Source organism: Sinocyclocheilus anshuiensis, unplaced genomic scaffold, assembly GCF_001515605.1.
Source record: "Sinocyclocheilus anshuiensis isolate Anshui unplaced genomic scaffold, SAMN03320099.WGS_v1.1 scaffold1170, whole genome shotgun sequence".
Lineage (NCBI taxonomy): Eukaryota > Metazoa > Chordata > Actinopteri > Cypriniformes > Cyprinidae > Sinocyclocheilus > Sinocyclocheilus anshuiensis.
In genome coordinates this window covers 704,195-722,868 of record NW_015538055.1, presented here as the reverse complement: position 1 = coordinate 722,868, position 18,674 = coordinate 704,195, and the positions used below count along the sequence as shown (strand labels likewise).

Here is an 18,674-nt window from a genome sequence, read left to right as displayed (position 1 = left end):
AAAACCACATCTGTATTTCAAGTATTACGATTATTATTAGTCATCACTGAATGGATGGATGGATGAATGAATGAACAAAATACAAATTTGACAGATTTTATTAAAAAAAAAAGTTTCCATTTTTTATTGCACCCATTCGTGTATTTACTGTACATCACAAATTCACAATGTATAAAGGTTGTTCTGATTATATATCTCATAATCTGATATAAACTTGATTATATTAACAGGGTTACAGGAACAGGCAATGCTATCCAATAAATGCAGTAAAAATGTAGTTCAATAAATTCGTAGTAAACTCAGTTTAAGATACATGTTATAAATAGGTATGAGGTTTGCAGTGTTTATTTTTGCAGAAATGTGTCTAAGCGATTGGGAAAAACAGTAAGCTCTTTTATTACCACACTGCTCTGAAGTGCTCTCAAATCCACGTGTGGAATAAAAACTTATTCCTTCTTTCACTATGAAAGCTCTTTAAAGTATGTCAAACATTAATCTTTCTCACAGAATTTGAGTCTGATGAAGATTGATGAAGAGCTGTATATTATTTTCAAGGAACAATGAATAATACTTTTAGACATTGTGTGCATGAGAAAATCGTATGATATTTTGATTGCTTCTTAATGATAAAGCTGCCATTTCTGTCAGTTTACAGGTTAACTGCAAAAATATTATAATCATAAAGCAATTATAGTGGATTCCTATTGTCAGTCCTCATCCTATTATCACTTTCATTATTCACACCTCTGCAAAACTATATTTATTTGCAACAATTGGCCTATATATTGCATAAAATGGACTGTACTTGGGCTTTATTCACCCAAATTGACATCATTGCTATTTAAACCTGAAATGATCCAAGTACTTTTGACTTTGCAATGAAGCTTCCATTTATTTGTTTAGCAACTAATGAAAGTCACACATAGCAACCACATTACAGGATTTCACAGCTAAGAGTGTGATACTTCTGATTCACAACCAGCCCCTTAACTAAAACCTCATAAAGGTATTAAACACAATACCATATTGATTGTTTTATAATACATTCCACTCAATAAAATATTACTTAACATGTTTAAACATAAGGTTGTTGTTTTTCTCTTGCATTTATTACTTTAATGTGTGTTTATCACCTAAGCAGTGATGTTGATATTATAACAGAACTACTTCAAAATAAAAATTGGTATCTGTAAGAGCATGGCACATTTGACCTGCCATAAATCTTAATTTTTACAGGAAAGCTTCCTGTAGTTATCAATAAAGTCAATGATTTTCCGAGAAATACTGCAGTGATTTAGGAAATGTCTCATGATTAAATCATGTATTCCTGGACGGACATTCATAATCTTATATGATTACATAATCTATACCACAAAATTTGATAGTATGATAGAACAGTTTACATCATCAGGCGTTACCAAACTGACAATCATATTCATAAAAACCATACCTGCTCATCACAAGAAGAAAATTATTATTATTTTAAAAAGCATCAAAATGAGCCCACTGCACTGCCTACATACTATTTCACATTAATAAATTGATCAGTGAGAAGGTTGGTGGCAGTCCTGTAGGTACTGTAATAACCGGGTTTGCCAATTATTGTTATTACATTTTGTGGGGGAAAACACCAAAATACTCAAATGTAATATTAAATGTATTTATTAACATTTCATTAAAGTGTACAAAATAAACATTAAATGTACTGTGCAAGTATATGACATGTCAGAACATAATCAGATACTCGTAAAGGCTTTTACAAAAGCTTTTCAAGTAAACCTCAGCTATTTGTTATACTTGTTAAAGTTTATGGATGGAGTTTATATGGATCATATGGCATTTGTTTATAACCTGTGGGTCTGGTTTCAGTTGGTTTCAGGTGTTTAGCAGCAGTCTGTGCATGACCTTTGCAGTTCTGAGTCAGCTTCATGATGAACATTTCTCCACAGTGGTCACTTCTTATTAGTATACTAAGAAGATTAAAAAAATAAGATCAGAAGTCATTTAAACAATGACTATTCGTATTTTTTTAGGTGCCAAAGAAGGTTACTTTATTTAAAATCCAGTCAGCATCAGATATAGCTCTTTGAATGATCATCTGAATCCTTTCTGGATCCTCCTCATCCACATGACTGTTATAGCTCTGAAAGACAAAAACACATCGACACCTGACAGTGTGCCTTTTACACAGACTATTTCTTCAGTTATATTCTTCACAATAATTACAGTATTTCACGTATATAAAAGTACCTGTCTGATGGCGTGTTGGTAGTGTTTTTGCATGGCTGCTGAAGGCAGGAGTTTGCAGCAGCGCAGCAGATAGCGGTAGAGCTGCACCGGGGTGCGGACCAGCTCAGCGCCCGCCAGAGGAGACATGAGGGTTACAGTATGTATGCCCTCACTTTCACGTAAAGCCTGACCTTTTATTAACTTTGATTATAGAGTCTAAACACTACCATAATATTGAGCACATCTGAGAAAATTCACATGCACATAGTTTGAACTGTAAAGGCGAAGGATAACAGTGGAATTACTTCCTGATTTGAGCGCGAAGTTATTTCAAAATAAAAGTCCTCGGTCTGCTGTGTAACTGTACATAATTAAAGTCCGCATGAAATCAAAATGGACTTTATTTACTTTACCAGCGCACATTGCTAGTAATGATGTGAACAATTAATCCGTGCAAGTTCATCCGCTGAAAAAAATCGTTTGTCTTCAGTTCAGTTGGAAATACCTCACTACACTGAAATAAAGTCGGCAGCAACTTCCGGTTCACGCGGACTTTAAAGTCTGTTCAGTAAAATAATGCTGTAATTATTCACAAATATTACAATAGTGTAAACAATGGCTTAGCGGACGGGCACAGAGGTCACGCACTGCGGAGGGGGCCCCGTGTTAGGGCCCCGTGTTAGATAACCTCCACATGCTGGGTTGCGTCGTATCACGTATCGACTATGGCCAGAGATATTGTCAAAAGCATCAAATATTGGCAAAAATAAGAGGATTTGGCATTTCCAATTAATGTAGGCATGTTACATTCTTATTATTATTAGGCCTATTATTATATATATATTATTATATATTATTATAATAATTTCATAGCGCATCACTGCATAACTGACGCGCTGTGAGGATAATAAAAGATTAGGCTATTAGCCTACTCCTCATTGAAAATGTTTTTTTTTAAGGTCTTTTAAAACAGGTCTATTAATTTATACAATGAATTATAGGCCTATAATTAAAATTATGAGCACTGCAGTCATCAATGAAAATTAAGAGCATTTTTTTTATTGGTCTTATGAAGTATTCTAATTTGTTGAGATAGTGAATTGGTGGGTTTTTGTTAAATGTGAGCCAAAATCATCACAATTAAAAGAACCAAAGACTTAAACTACTTCAGTCTGTGTGCATTGAATTTATTTAATACACGAGTTTCACAATTTGAGTTGAATTACTGAAATAAATGAACTTTTCCACAACATTCTAATTTATTGAGATGCACCTGTATGTTGAAGTAGTTTCGTCTCTTGTCTTTTTATTTTAATTTTATTTTTACCTTCACTTTGTATAGGCTAATTGACTGAGGTTAAGACGTTCACAGGCACAACCCTTGCGCAAAGCTGGCACGCAGCCTTCATGGTTTAAAACAGAAATATTTCCGATATTGCGACGTAACAGGTCTTCGAGCCAGTCGCGTGACTGAAAAATATGAATGACATTACATTACAAGAGGAACTGTGGAAGCTCTCATTATTTTAAATGCAGAACTTATTTATGTAATGAAAGTACACTCATTGTGGTGGGTAATTGTTGAAACACATGATAGAACTTCCCATATTATGATCAGATCATATGCATTTTTTTGTTTTAAATTTCAGGGGAGAGCCTGCAAACTTGTGCAAGCATATGTAACATCATTCAAGATTATGACATCTTGGAAATTTACCGTCAAATTTTTACAATGTACTAGGCCTACATTTATAATTAACCTAATAAAAATGGAGATGGATCGGTTCCTCATTGAAACTTTTGCTTTCAGTCTTACTGTCATGACCATTCCAAAGACCAACAAACAAATTACAAAATGTTTTTATACACTGCACTAGAGGTCTGCAACCGCGTGACCCGACCGGATTTTTTTGAGCCGTGGGATTAAATTCTCGAATAAAACAGCGGTAGCGGTCGGTAACTCTGGTGTAATTTGAACGGGAGCGGGCGGTCTAACAATATCCATTCAGAAGAGCATATCTGCGCTTTATTCTTATTGACCACCGGTACAGCTTGCGCTCAGGACTGTTATGCACGCGCTGCACGCATGCTTTAAACGTCACGCGTTTTATTTGCGTGGTCTGTGCGCAGCATGTGTATAACGATCCTCAGAGCAGGCTAGCCACCTTTTTCTTGCCGTAAAAATGGGCGCAGCCATTTGTAAATTCTATGGGTCTAGCTTCCGGTCTCATCCGCATCCAGCTATATTTAGCTGTACAAAACAGTTAATTTTGCTGCTTGATATCGAAAACTGGTGTGTCTTATCATACTATTTTAATGTATTATCTTAATTATGAACACACAGGTTTGTAGTGCAAACAGTTTTACCGTTTACTGCACTGTTATTCTCCTCGTTATTTCCCTATAGCGGCTAATGAACCGGAAGTCTCACCCATAGGTGTTCTTCCGCGTTGAAGAAAAAGGTGGTAAATATACGGCCCTCAGACAGAACAGGCAGGTTGTCGATGAGTGACAGAGCAGAATACGGATGGAGCAAAGTGTGGATGCGCTGTGCTTGAAGGACGTTCAACTCGGTTTTGTTTATATTTTGCTTAGCCTATCATTTTAAATGAAAGATGTCGTATTTATTTATTTATCTCTGTGACACTTTTCCTACTGTGTTAACAGAAAAATGTCAAACGAATTTAGTATTTTGACAAGACGAATAAAAATAGCTAATAGGCTATTTTTGTACAACCTACATTTGTATTTTTTTTTCTCTGCGACATTTTTTCCTATTGTGTTGTAATGTGTAATCCATTAATGTTAAATGGATTGTATCCTGACAAGACGAATAAAAATAAGAAATAAAATTTTTGTACAACATTTTTATTTTCTCTGACACTTTTTTCCTACTGTGTTGCATAAAATAGGTTATTAAACGAATTTTGTGTTTTAAGATAATTCATATAAATTCAAGTCAAAGTCAATCAATTCAAGACTCTTGACAAGATGAATAATATAACATACAATTTTGTGCAGACTACACTTTTATTTGTCAGCCTATCTCTCTTTCTTCCAGTAGCGGAAATTTAAATGTGAGATTTTGGAAACGAGATCTAAATTTAGCGGGAACGGTCGGGTCGGGAAGAAAATTATTCTAAGCGGACAGCGGGTGAACGAAGAGTGAATATATAGCGGGAGCGGGTGGGTGCGGAATATAACCTTGCGGGAGCGGGACTAAAAAAACAGTCCCGCGCAGACCTCTACACTGCACCTTCTTCTTCTTAGTATTATTATTTATTACATTTTACATTTTGTAATAAATAACGTATATGTTTTTCTTGTAAATTCGGTGTAGTTAAGTTAGAACACCGCTGACAATTACAAAAAAAATAAAAAAATAAATAAAAATAATAATAAAAAACAACCCTTCTGTGTATTTGAACTATAAATTAAATGAAAGGTGCTGAGAATCAGTTGTCTGTTGTCAGCAGGTCGAGTCACTACAGCGTCCAGATGGCGGCCTACAATCCCCTAATTTCACCTGGAGACTCCAGTGAAAGCACTCATTGTTTAAGCAGGAAAAGCCCCAGCAGCTTCAAAGTCATTCTTATGCTGTGCGTGTGTGTGTGTACTCGCTCACAAGAAGAATTCCCCACGCATCAGCTATAATATTTTGTGAGCTTTCAAGATATTAAACCAAAAAGTCAATCACATACATCTCGTAATAAGACATTATAATCTATACTCCTGACCTTATAACAAAAGACGGCTCTGTTATACTGCTTTTGTCATGATGTGTGGGCTGACAGGTGACAGAATGTTGTTTTGTAGATAAGATAACTCAGACTCTCCAACAATGTAATAAACAACTGTAGTCATTGTTTATGAATCCCTTGCACCTTCACACTGCGCCTTTGTCACTTTATCTTCTCATAGATGTTGTTTGTGGCGTTCACAAGTCAATACAACATTAAAATTAATATCTATGACATGAGATCTTCACTTAGCTTACCTACTTCTATCACAAATTCCTTGGTAAAGGAATCCAACAATACTGGCATTAACTGTTGTGTCTATGAAAATAATACTCATGTTTCATGATTTCTCTGACACATCTTGTGGCAGGTAATTCTATATCAAGTAGAAAAAAATGTAAAAAATAAGATGCATAAATCACGGTTGTCCTGATGAAAGATCATTTAGAAACAAAGTTACTTGAAAGAGGTGTGAACCCCTATAATGAGCTGCACTTTCTGAAACGTTCCCCCAGGATTTGCCATCTTTTCTAATCCGTTTTTACTCTTCCATGATTCCATGATCACACTTAGACGTCTTGATTAGATTGACACTTCAACAAAACATGGATAGATTACAAAAATGTTGCAAGAAAAAACAAAAGTTTTGTTTATGTGAATGTATCAGAATTAAGTGAACATACGATTTAATCTTTAAAATGGTAACTTCTTGGATTGAAAACATGCCAGAAAAAAAGTAAAAAAAAAAAAAAAAAAAAAATTTAAAATTTGTAATTTTTGCTTTGAAGTTCCATAAATTCATTGAAGTCTTTCCTTTAATCTAATCAAACTAAATAATTTAAACAAAAGAATGTTTTAATTCAGTGGTTCTCAACATTTTTGACTCAATGGCCCTCCATTGTCCTTAACACTATTTGAAGCCTCTTGATTTTCCAGTTGTTCACGATTTAATCATTAAGGATAATGATTTTTAAGAATATTTTTACTCACAATTTCTGATAAAATATTTTAGAGATTGCCATAACTAGAAAAATGCATATTTATAAAATGTATAAAATGACTCTTAGGTCTTGAAATTAGGCTACCTCCGTTTTCTAAAGAGTGAGGACCCTGGTTCTTCAAAGAAACAAACAGTTGTTGAGAGGCTGAATTTAAATGACAAATATCTTCATTTTTGTTTACTCCTTTTTTTGTCTTATTTTAAATCATCTTGAAAACCACTGTTTTAATTGGTATTCATTTTATACTGTTGATTTTTTTCCTGCCCTCAATTTCATCCTCCTGACTTCATCCTCTAGGAAGTGACATCATTTTGGTGGGAAAAATACAAGCATAAGCATAAACATAAGCATTAGCAAGATTAGTTGGTTTGTTTTACTCTTACTGAAAGATTTGTATAACAATTTCAAAATAGGATTAATATCAAAATGAACTTTAATTTGGCACCCTCATCTAAGCTAACAGCCCTTCTCTCACTGATTAATAGCCAACTTTAAATTTCTATTTCCATTCTATGAGACATCCTGTTAAAGGGGTCATATGACGTTGCTAAAAAGAACATTATTTTGTGTATTTGGTGTAATGCAATGTGTTTATGCGGTTTAAGGTTAAAAAATACATTATTTTCCATACTGTACATTATTGTTGCTCCTCTATGCCCCGCCTTTCTGAAACGCATCGATTTTTACAAAGCTCATCGGTCTGAAAAGCGAGGTGTGCTCTGATTGGCCAGCTATCCAGTGAGTTGTGATTGGCCGAATGCCTCAAGCTTGTGACGGAAATGTTACGCCCCTCACCATATTGTGATGCCCTGTCCGGCCGGAGCGACGAGACAACATTAAAACCCATTGTAAAACGAGGCATTTGTTGCATCCAGTGGGGACATAATTAGTGATTATAATTACTTATACTGTCTTTTTACGCATTGCGTTGCATATCGCGCCACGCAAACATAAAACCATGTCTGCATTTGTGATCGGAGAAATGACAAACAACAAGTGCTACTCTACACGGCTCAAAATTCACGTTTGAAAAAAGAGACAAACTAAACACCTTTCCAAATACTGCCATTTGAAGTTTACAGTTTGGCACTCAATTTAACTTGGTCATCAGTTCCCCACCCCAAATGGAAAATGCATTAAAAAGCATTTTTAAATGCAGTGCTAAGTTGTAAGTAAAATAAGGACAGAAACAACACACTTTTTTAAATGTCAACATTTAATGAGCGTCACCACTGTACTTCAAATCTACACTCTGAAAAGAGACCAGTGATTTTTCAAAACACAGAACACATCCACAGAGTCCTTCCGGTCCCTAAGAATCACCTCCTCTGCTTTCAGGGCATTGAATGCAAATTTTATATTATAGTCATATATGTCGTAAAATGTATTCAAATACCATTAACTCTGAGTATAAACTTCAAACTTCCTTATAAAAACTTGACAGCAAGTGCAGTACCTTCCCTATTTGGCCCGATCAAGCTTGCGTGTTAGTCTCTTCTCACAGGCTCTGTTTGCATCCGCACACTATCTTAGGTACGCCCGCTTCTTACGTTTGTACGTATTTTGTATGTTTATCTCATCCGACGGCTCTCGGTGAAGGATACCATGTTTATCGTTGTGGGTATGCTGTGTGATCTAACAGTCAAAGAACACTGGGGTGAGAACATGGTAAGGATATGATGATGGGAACCACCTCCAACCAATCGCAATTTTAATGACTTGATTTCTTTATACAGGGTTTGATAGGAATATAAAAGTCGGAAGGGACATTCAAGTTTTATAAACTCCACATAACAATAAAAGCGTGGAGGTAAACAACCAAGTCATTGAGCTCGAGAGGTAGAGACCAACAGTGTGAATCCTTTATATACATATACACAAACAGTTCAGTGTTTCTTTAAAAGAAATTAATAATAATAATAATAATAATAATAATTAAAAAGGGCTCTACTTCAATACTCATATCCACAGCTCTGCAGCACACAAGACACAATTAACATAATTGGTTATGTGTTTTTTTGTTTGTTTTTGTACTATACTGATTTGGATTATTTGTTTGTCTACACTTTCTAGTGCAGGGGAAAATAAAAAGAAGAAGAAAAGAGAGAGAAAAAAAATATGTACATTTATATGCAAGTCTCAAAAATAAAATAAAAATTCACAGCCCTAAAAATGTGCAGGTTAATTCAACTTCTATACAGCAGTATTACATTTGTTTTGTTTGGCGATTTTTTTACAGGTTTTTTTTTTTTCCGTAGATTTTTCATTTCTACCTGCTACTCACTTATTTACATACCATAGTCAGTGGATCATGGGAAAGCATGCCCTAGCACATTGAGGAAGAAATAAAAATAAATCTCTAAAAATATATTAAATATTTTCCATTTGTTTTCTTTTAGTCCAAGACAGTGACAGAAATCATTATGGGAAATTTAAGCATGGTACAGAGAGTGAAAACTACTCCCAATTACTTTCCAGATCAACAATACACACCATTTCCCAGGCATCCTTTTCAGATCCATCATCGCCTTGAGTCTTTTAACAGAAAAAGGGCTTTTGAGGGGGGTCAAAGTAGACGACACTGAACTGACATCTACAGGATCACAAGCGTGATGCCACAGTCAGTTAGAAGCATGCACGGGGTCCATACATGCACTCGCAATGGCGTCACTTGTCTTCATAGACAAGGTTTTGTAACATACCATTACAATTATGGAATGATTTGATTGTTCAACCTATTATTTATTTATTTGCTTATTATTTTTTTTATTTTTAGGCTTTAATTTCATTTGCATGCTATTCTAGATACTCCATCAGGGAGAGTATGTAGATGACCAAAGTTCAAAGGTCATCTGAAAACAAACCTCCCCATGTCATTTCGCTACATGCTAGTTGGGTTTTCAGTCTCAGTAAGAGACAAGCACCTGCGAGATTGCTGGACACGCTCACTAAGTCTCCTTCTCTTCAAATAAACCCTTTTGGTACGAGCATTTTGCCTCGGGCCAATCTTGCATGCTTTGGATCCTTTTGAGTCATTGTGCTGTTCAGTCACCCGCCCAAAGCACTAAATACTGACACAACACATCCACATTCAGGAGTACTAAGAGAAGCCTACGAATCAGTATCTCTGCCAAGTGCTGCGCTAAGGAATACTGATTTTTTTACTGACGAAAGTTGAATATGAGACGGAAAGCGAGATACGAACAAAGATAGATCGACAGAGAAAGAAAGGAAGAGTGTAGACGACAGCAAAAATGTAAGAAAGTCGTACAAATCACACCGCCGTAGAAGGCAAAAAAACGCAATGAGCAGCTCACTCTAGCCAAACGAGTGGTCACAGTTGTTAAGGTGCGTTCACACTGGTGATATTTCAATTTTGCTGCCGATTTTCGTCAATAGCGTAATGATGTATTAAGCACAGCTCACACACCGAAGTACTGTACTTCTAAACTAAGCAGCTTTCTGTCAGTTGGTGCAGCAAATTCATGTGACCAACTTGAACATCAGGAATTTTTTCGCCCCTGCACACAAACCGCACAGAATCCTGAAACAACTGGATTTTGCCCTCAAAATTCCGAGCAGCGGTTAATGTGACCGCACCTTTCATGAGGGCCGTCACCTAAATTCACAAGGCCTGGGACAAATTGATATGGATGGGCCTAATGAAGGCTACTAATGAGGACAGTGTTTTTTCGCCCTAGACGGCGACCCTGGTTCTAGCGTGAACGAAAGACAGATTCAGAGGAACTTGCCTTCTTTCTATACTACATGAAGCACTGCACTTCCTGTTTCCATGAATAAATAAAGCATGATTACTCGCACACATAGTCGTGATGAGTTTTCCTTCAGGGATACTGCACAGATTCTGCCGCCCTGCTGTTCAAAATACATTCAAGTCCACAGGGCTCGACTTCGTCTGCCGAAAGTACAGGTTCGTACCCTTCACGAACCTTTAGTATACTACTACAGAGCAGAACGGACCCCCCGTGACCATGCCCACCCGTCCCGTGTCCCGCTTGAACTCATCAGCAGTGGTTGCTTCTATAAAACTCCATTTAGTAAGTATTACAGTACGCACACACACACACATCAGCGACATGGCTAGTCCTAGACTCCAGTGAAATGCTACGCAGGTTTTGGGGATGTCTGGGGGTCAGTAGTCCAGGGGGGCGAGGGGTGGGCACGGGACGGGCTGCCAGAGGGATGTCCACCACCACTGTTATCAACGCCATCTTCTCCGCCGTCCTCAGCTACTCCCAAACTAGAGGAGATGGAGGCATCTCAGAGGGCTGAGCTACTGTTGAGCTGTGGACAGAAAGAAAGAAAGAAAGGGGATTGTTATGTCTTGCTTTAAGGATAAGAAGATGTCTCCATCTAGTGTTGAAACACTAAGAAATAAGTTGCAAAATAAGCTTGAAAAGCTCTAGATTTGTTAAGACACAAAAAGTTGCAGTAGGTGTAAGCAATAACAGTTAGAAACTATATTAAACACCTTTTTATGTAAAAAGTTTGCCTAAATATTAAACAATGGCATGTTGCTTTCAACCCAAAGCATTTTCAAAACATGGCTCCCCGTCAAAAACATGACATTCATGCTCACTGGCTTTGATCTGGCATGTCTGTTAACCCTGAAGATGAGAACATGGACGTAAATGTGAATCTCACAAAATGTCAACAACTGTCTGGCTCTTATTTCATTAAAAAAAAAAAAAATGTTTATTATGAAAAATCATTTGTTACATAAAGAAAATGAAGCTTATTTTTAGGACAAATACATTTTTCGCATTACAACATTATTTTCATAAAAATTGATCACATTTAAATCCCTGCCACAACTGGCAGGGATTTAAATCTCGAGAAAAGAAAAGAAAAAATCTCATTCTGACTTCTGATATGTAAAATCTAAATTACTTAAATAAAAATTACATAACGATATATTATTTAAATGATAAAGTATATCTGTAAAAAACACTGTATGTATACATACAAGCTGTCATACTTGTACTGAATTAAATTTATGTAAATTTATGCTGATTTTACTTATTAAATATATATATATATATATATATATATATATACGCACACATATATATTGAATATATAATATATATTCACATTACAGTGATGAGAAGCTTTGTGATGAAAAAATATCACAATGCTAAATTTTAAAGGTCCTAAACACAGGACTAATTTCTTTATGCCATTTTTTCAGTGTAAAATATAACCTGGACACTTGATCATGAGATCCACCCATAAGCAGCAGATTATGTAAAGTGGACGGTGGCCTCACCTGATAAAGCTTTTGAAGGCAGCTGATTGGGGGTTGATACAGAGCGGTACCCGATTCCCCTTCTGCTGCTCCAGGATGAACTGATGAATGATCTCTGTGTGGGGAAGAAAATAGGAGAGATGCTGAGAAATAAGGAATAAATAACAGTTTAGAAGTTACGTGCTATCATGGTTAAAAGAACAGTTCACAAAACAATTAAAACACTTCTCCTGTAGTCTTATTGAATAAAATATGGGTTTCGATTTTCAAATGACATGAGGGTGAGTAAATGATGACATGAACCAGTTAAAGGCATTTAGTAGTTCACACAATTTTGTCATCATTCCTTGTAACAAAAAAAAAGATGAAGTGATGTGACTTGCAGGATTTTGATCTAGAACTAGATCTAGAATTTTGTATTTCCAGGACAAATCTAACTTATGAATGAAACACTGAATAAAGAAATCTATTCTAGCAGTAACCTTACAGGTCAAAGAGTCGATTCTGAAGGAGGATTCTACAGGCAGACTATACTATCTGTAATATCTTCTAAAGCTCTTAACTCTTTATTTTAACATACAAGCGATTAAGCTTAAAACTAGCTCGGCCAATGTGGAAACTCCTCATGTGTGATCCAAGAGGGGTTCCCCCCTCGTTCTAAACACGGCTGCCTACCCTAAAGCGCTTTAAGTCTCCAGGCGGTCGGCTCCATCCGCACTGACTAATCCTCCAGTGGAAACACGTTGCACACAGAATGGAGGAAGAGGAGGGAGGGTGAAGGGCAGAGTTATTTTGAGCCGACAGCACAGTAAGCCTGCTTTTAGCGACAGACTCTCAGTAATATCCGCTGACAGTGGAAGGCAAGCACAGATCCAGGGGCCCCGAATGAAGGGTGAAAACAAGGGACAAAAACAACAGGAGCAGCGGGGGATCTGGAGCAGGAGACGCCCAGCAAGACTTCTGATTAACATGCGGTGGCATGACGGGCGCATGCTCTCAAATAGATTCAATTCAATTAAGACCTTTAGCTCCTAAACACGCTGTCAACAAACCGAGGGTGGATCAGGACAAAAGGTTAAATGAATAGACCAACAATGTGTGTCTCACGTGTTGTATAATATGTACAGCAATCAGCACAAGGTGTAATACAATTGAATTGATTATAAGCGCGCTCACCTTTGACCTGCCGAACTGACGTCAGGTTTTTCTCAAAGCCGTCATCAAACTTGGGGTTAGTGACAGGCTCAAAGTCACTGGTGTAGACGCGGCCAGAGGAAGTGGTGTAGCAGCATTTGCACATGCAGGTGTGGTACCGCAGACGCCCCTCGTCCAGATATGGGTGTGCCAGTGCATCTTTTGCAGAGATCCGCTTCGACTGTATTGGAAAACAGATTTGTTTGAATTGAACGTTTCTTTTAAAAATGCAATAAATCTGATCCATTTTACAGTTTTATATAGGTGAATTTATTTTTAAATGAAAAAAAAAATAAAAAAATATATATATACTGTATAAATTGCATATATTTTAAATTATTTACATAATGTATATTTTAATTTTAGTAATATATAATCATATATAGTAAATTTTTTAATTTTCAAAATGAAATGATTATAAATTATATAAATATATATTAAATTATATAATATAATTTTACATTTTAATAATAAATAAGCATAATATATATGTATATATTAAAATAAATATAAAATATAAAAAAAGGGGAAATATATATTTTTTCCATTTCGTTTCATTACAACATTGACAAGTAAACAAAAGTGTGTTTTAAAATATGAATTTAATATGGTCTATATTGATGAATTTTAGCATGTAGTTTCATTTGTAATGTTCCACTACTTTAGATTGTAATGTTACAGTTTATGAGAATAAAGTATCAAGAACACTTACTGGGTCAAAGACCAGCATCCTGCACAGGAGGTGAACGGCCTCATGGGTTGCTTGACTGGACAGAGTGTACAGGACAGGAAGTGAGGGCTGCAGGAAATGGCATGATCAGTATAGTCTCCAAGTATCTTACCCCTTTTACCAACCTTATACATAACATATTCAGAGATAGGCAGAAACAAACTAGTATGTAATCAGTGTTTCAATTTTTGAAAAGACCACAAGTCAAAAAAAAACAAAAAACGATATCGATCAACCATGTGACTAAACAAATGCAAAAACACTGTATAAAGTATGAGAATGAACATGATTTAGAAACATGACCAGTTTTGAACATTTTCATCCTGTTTTGAGAAGCAGTCAAAACATACAAACCGCTTCCTATAAGCACGTCATGTGATCCTGAGCGGCTGTTCAGCTGCACGTAACGGTCTCAAGCACGCAAGACCTTCCTCTCAGTAGCACTAGCACATGATCCTTGCGCCAATAGCCACACACTTATCTGAGGATGTGGGACAGCGAAAACAATGTGCTGGGATATTTTTAACTGCGTCTAATTATCTCCTCGATCAAATAAAGCACTTCACTATAAGTGAACAAAAATCGGCACATTGCCACTGCTGCTCCCAAAGATCAATTTATTAAAATAAAATATTAAAATGAAATGTATTTCATTTTAATAATACACTTTAAAAATAATAAATGTAATAAAAATAAAATATAAAACTACTAAATATAATGTAATAGGCTATAATAAAAAATAAATATTAATAATTAAAACATTATACAAAAAAAAAATGCTGTTTTAAGTTTCACACTTAATTTCACACTACTGTTCAAAGGTTTGGAGTCAGTTAAGTTTTTTTTAAAGATGTCTCTTATGCTCAAAATATAATAATATTGTGAATTATAATAAAAATATTTTAATAAAAAAAATCTATAATTTATTTATAATTAATTAAATTTCAATAATAAAAAATTAAATATTTTGCTTATAAAGGTTTTCTGTTTAAATGTATTTTAAAATGTAATTTATTCCTGTGATGGCAAAGCTAAACATTTTTTTAGGAGACATTACTACAGTTTTCATCCTTAAGAAATCATTCTAATATGCTGACATGGTGCTCAAGAAACATTTCTTATTATTATCAATGCTGAAAACCGTTGTACTGCTTAAAATGTTGTATAACATATCTTTATTGAGATTTTACAAAAACTCAACACAATTCATCAGAAAATACCCTAGGCAGGATTAAAAAACAAACAAAAAAACACTGTAAGCATGTATTGATTTATATCATGCAGTCCTCATAAACATTCTTACATTCCATAACTTCATGCATCTAAAGCTTCTTCAATCTCTCCATTTTTCACAAAGTCCAAAAACACCTCCAAGAGTTTCTTCCTTGTTACATACATAAGCTTTTCAAGAGCCAAACAAGATATTAAGTTTTTCAAAGGGAAGGGCAATTGGTATTTTTCCAACATAGGGCAATAAAACATCTTGCTTGTAATAGGCACAAGTCCACCAGCTTTCTTTCTTCACACAATACACACAATACAGGACATAGAGGAATTGGAGACGAAGTAAATCGAGAAACATATCGAGTCAACTGCTTAATATTTTAATTTAAAAGCCTTTACTGTCATTTTTAAATAAATTAAAGCATCCTTGATGCAGTACTAATTGCAATATTAGTATTAAAAAAATCTAACTGACCCCAAACTTTTGAACTGTAGTGTGTTTGACTCACTAAAAAGATCCACCTCATAAGAGTAATTTATTCAGAAATTAGTGCACATTTTCTGTACTGTACAGTTTTAATCCACTAAAAAAAATAGCATATAAGAGCTATACATTCAAGAATCAGACTAGATTAGTTGTGCCGTATGATTCTAATATACTAAAAACAACTTGCTCCCTATTTGTGTTGGAGTATGTGTGCCAGCTGCTAGGCTCCTCTGACAAATCTGAAAGATTATCAAATGATGGGCGTTTGAATCCAGTGGGTCAGATTTTGTGTGGGCCGAGCCGAAACTATGCCTGTGCGATTATGAGTCAAGAAGCATGCAGGGTGCAGCGATGCACCAACATGCTGAGGTTGCGTGAGCGTATGTGATTAAGGAACCATACACTCTTAAAAATAAAGGTGCTTCACGATGCCATCATAAACATTCTTACATTCCATAACTTCATGCATCTAAAGCTTCTTCAATCTCTCCATTTTTCACAAAGTCCAAAAACACCTCCAAGAGTTTCTTCCTTGTTACATACATAAGCTTTTCAAGAGCCAAACAAGATATTAAGTTTTTCAAAGGGAAGGGCAATTGGTATTTTTCCAACATAGGGCAATAAAACATCTTGCTTGTAATAGGCACAAGTCCACCAGCTTTCTTTCTTCACACAATACACACAATACAGGACATAGAGGAATTGGAGACGAAGTAAATCGAGAAACATATCGAGTCAACTGCTTAATATTTTAATTTAAAAGCCTTTACTGTCATTTTTAAATAAATTAAAGCATCCTTGATGCAGTACTAATTGCAATATTAGTATTAAAAAAATCTAACTGACCCCAAACTTTTGAACTGTAGTGTGTTTGACTCACTAAAAAGATCCACCTCATAAGAGTAATTTATTCAGAAATTAGTGCACATTTTCTGTACTGTACAGTTTTAATCCACTAAAAAAAATAGCATATAAGAGCTATACATTCAAGAATCAGACTAGATTAGTTGTGCCGTATGATTCTAATATACTAAAAACAACTTGCTCCCTATTTGTGTTGGAGTATGTGTGCCAGCTGCTAGGCTCCTCTGACAAATCTGAAAGATTATCAAATGATGGGCGTTTGAATCCAGTGGGTCAGATTTTGTGTGGGCCGAGCCGAAACTATGCCTGTGCGATTATGAGTCAAGAAGCATGCAGGGTGCAGCGATGCACCAACATGCTGAGGTTGCGTGAGCGTATGCGATTAAGGAACAATACACTCTTAAAAATAAAGGTGCTTCACGATGCCATAGAATAACCTTTTTGTCTAAATGGTTCCATAAAGAACCTTCAACATCTGAAGAACCTTTCTGTTTCACAAAAGGTTCTTTGTAGCGAAAGAAGGTTCTTCCGATTACAAAAAGGTAAGAAAGAGATGGTTCTTTAAAGAACCTTTGACTGAATGGTTCTTTGTGGACCCAAAAATGGTTCTTCTATGGCATCGCTTGAAGAACCTTTTGAAGCACCTTTATTTTTAAGAGTGTAGTGGGCAAGTTGTTGGCGGAGTAGTTGGCAGTAGTGTCCAGTGTGTGAAGGATCATGCCCTCTGGGGTGCTGTGATCGTGTGCTGTAGTATTAGCCAGTATTTAGTTATGGATTAGAGGGGAATGTGGCTTCAGACAGTTAAGGGAGGGAGAGGGCCTGTCCCTGTCCCATGATGCAAAGCTCAATTAGACAAATGATGAGTCAGGAGGGTTGACACATGACATCATCAGCCCAGGCTTTCAGTCATCCCAGGCATGCAGGCAGCTCATGTTCCGCCCCTCACATTTCTGACAGCGGGAGTAATGGACTAAACAAATTTGCTACTTTAAATCCTAAACAGGACTGGTCACAATTTTAAACCTTGCCCATGGATGTCACAAGAATTTGAGCCAGTATTAGTGGATTGAGCCTCAGTATATGACCTGACGTGAGTTTTATACCAGGTATAAATATCAGGTTCAAAACATCAAGTTTCAGGTGACCAGTAATATGCCTGTTCACACAAAAAATGGATACACAATCGATATTTTATGTTTCATTTTATGTTCTGCGGGAACTATGAGATTTCACTGTGGACGAGCCGATCACCGCTACATCAGAGACGCAGACAAGACGTGGTTGGAACAAAATTTACAAGAGAACCAAAACAAAAAGATTTGCATGGAAGAGGTTTTCTCACTCATTTATCATGTCACATCTGGTTAGGAAACTATAAAAGACTAGCGGTCAACTAAATTTCAATGGGTGGTGCAGTCATGATATTTAGAGGTCAGTGTGACCAATGTCTGACATAATATACAGTACATATATACAATATAATGACAACAAATGAGATGCACAATGTTGCTCAAATAAAAAAAAATGAATTGAAAAATTCACCCCTGAAAATTGAAACGTTTACTTAAAAAACACTTATTTAGCAGCATTTATTCAAATTCTTTAAAATATTAAAATGTATTGTTATATTCATATTTCTTATGTAGATATACCATCACAATATATTGTTATTCTATGGTATATAGAGTATATATATTGTTATTCAGCACTATTCTGTTATTTTGCACATACTAGTGTATATAATGCCTCACTGCTTTTCTCTTTGTTGTTTATATCTATATTTGTCTATTTCTATTCTGCCAATCCTTGTGTGCTGCTAAATAGTTTTTCGTTGATTTTAAACAATGGCAGTAAAGATCTATTCCTTCTATTCCTAAAATTTGCAGTTTATTAAAAGAAACAAAGGCTTATTTTACAAAATGGTTACTTAAAATGC

General features: G+C 35.7%; 2 protein-coding genes across 2 annotated transcripts in view; both read right to left on the bottom strand.

Annotated features, from left to right (window-relative positions):
* Positions 1-1,708: 1,708 nt before the first annotated feature.
* On the bottom strand, positions 1,709-2,541 carry lyrm9 (LYR motif containing 9). The gene is made up of 3 exons (XM_016479488.1): positions 2,251-2,541; positions 2,051-2,143; positions 1,709-1,970 (listed from the first exon to the last, which is right to left on the bottom strand). The coding sequence occupies exons 1-3, from the start codon at positions 2,374-2,376 to the stop codon at positions 1,953-1,955; spliced, it is 237 nt and encodes a 78-aa protein (XP_016334974.1). The 5' UTR covers positions 2,377-2,541; the 3' UTR covers positions 1,709-1,952.
* An 8,408-nt stretch (positions 2,542-10,949) lies between these two features.
* nlk2 (nemo-like kinase, type 2) overlaps positions 10,950-18,674 on the bottom strand; it is an 81,639-nt gene continuing 73,914 nt past the window's right edge. The window contains exons 8-11 of the mRNA XM_016478828.1: positions 14,146-14,232; positions 13,416-13,614; positions 12,261-12,354; positions 10,950-11,275 (exon numbers count right to left, since the gene is read on the bottom strand). Coding sequence (XP_016334314.1) covers positions 11,221-11,275; positions 12,261-12,354; positions 13,416-13,614; positions 14,146-14,232 — 435 coding nt within the window. The 3' untranslated portion in view covers positions 10,950-11,220. The remainder of the gene's footprint in view (positions 11,276-12,260; positions 12,355-13,415; positions 13,615-14,145; positions 14,233-18,674) is intronic.

What these genes read in the sequence shown, in the direction of transcription:
- lyrm9 (XM_016479488.1), bottom strand. Translation starts at nt 2,376, where the DNA reads ATGTCTCCTCTGGCGGGCGCTGAGCTGGTCCGCACCCCGGTGCAGCTC. An exon ending in ACCAACACGCCATCAGACAG is followed by an intron (nt 2,144 to 2,250) that starts GTACTTTTATAT and finishes TTTGTCTTTCAG; the next exon opens with AGCTATAACAGTCATGTGGA.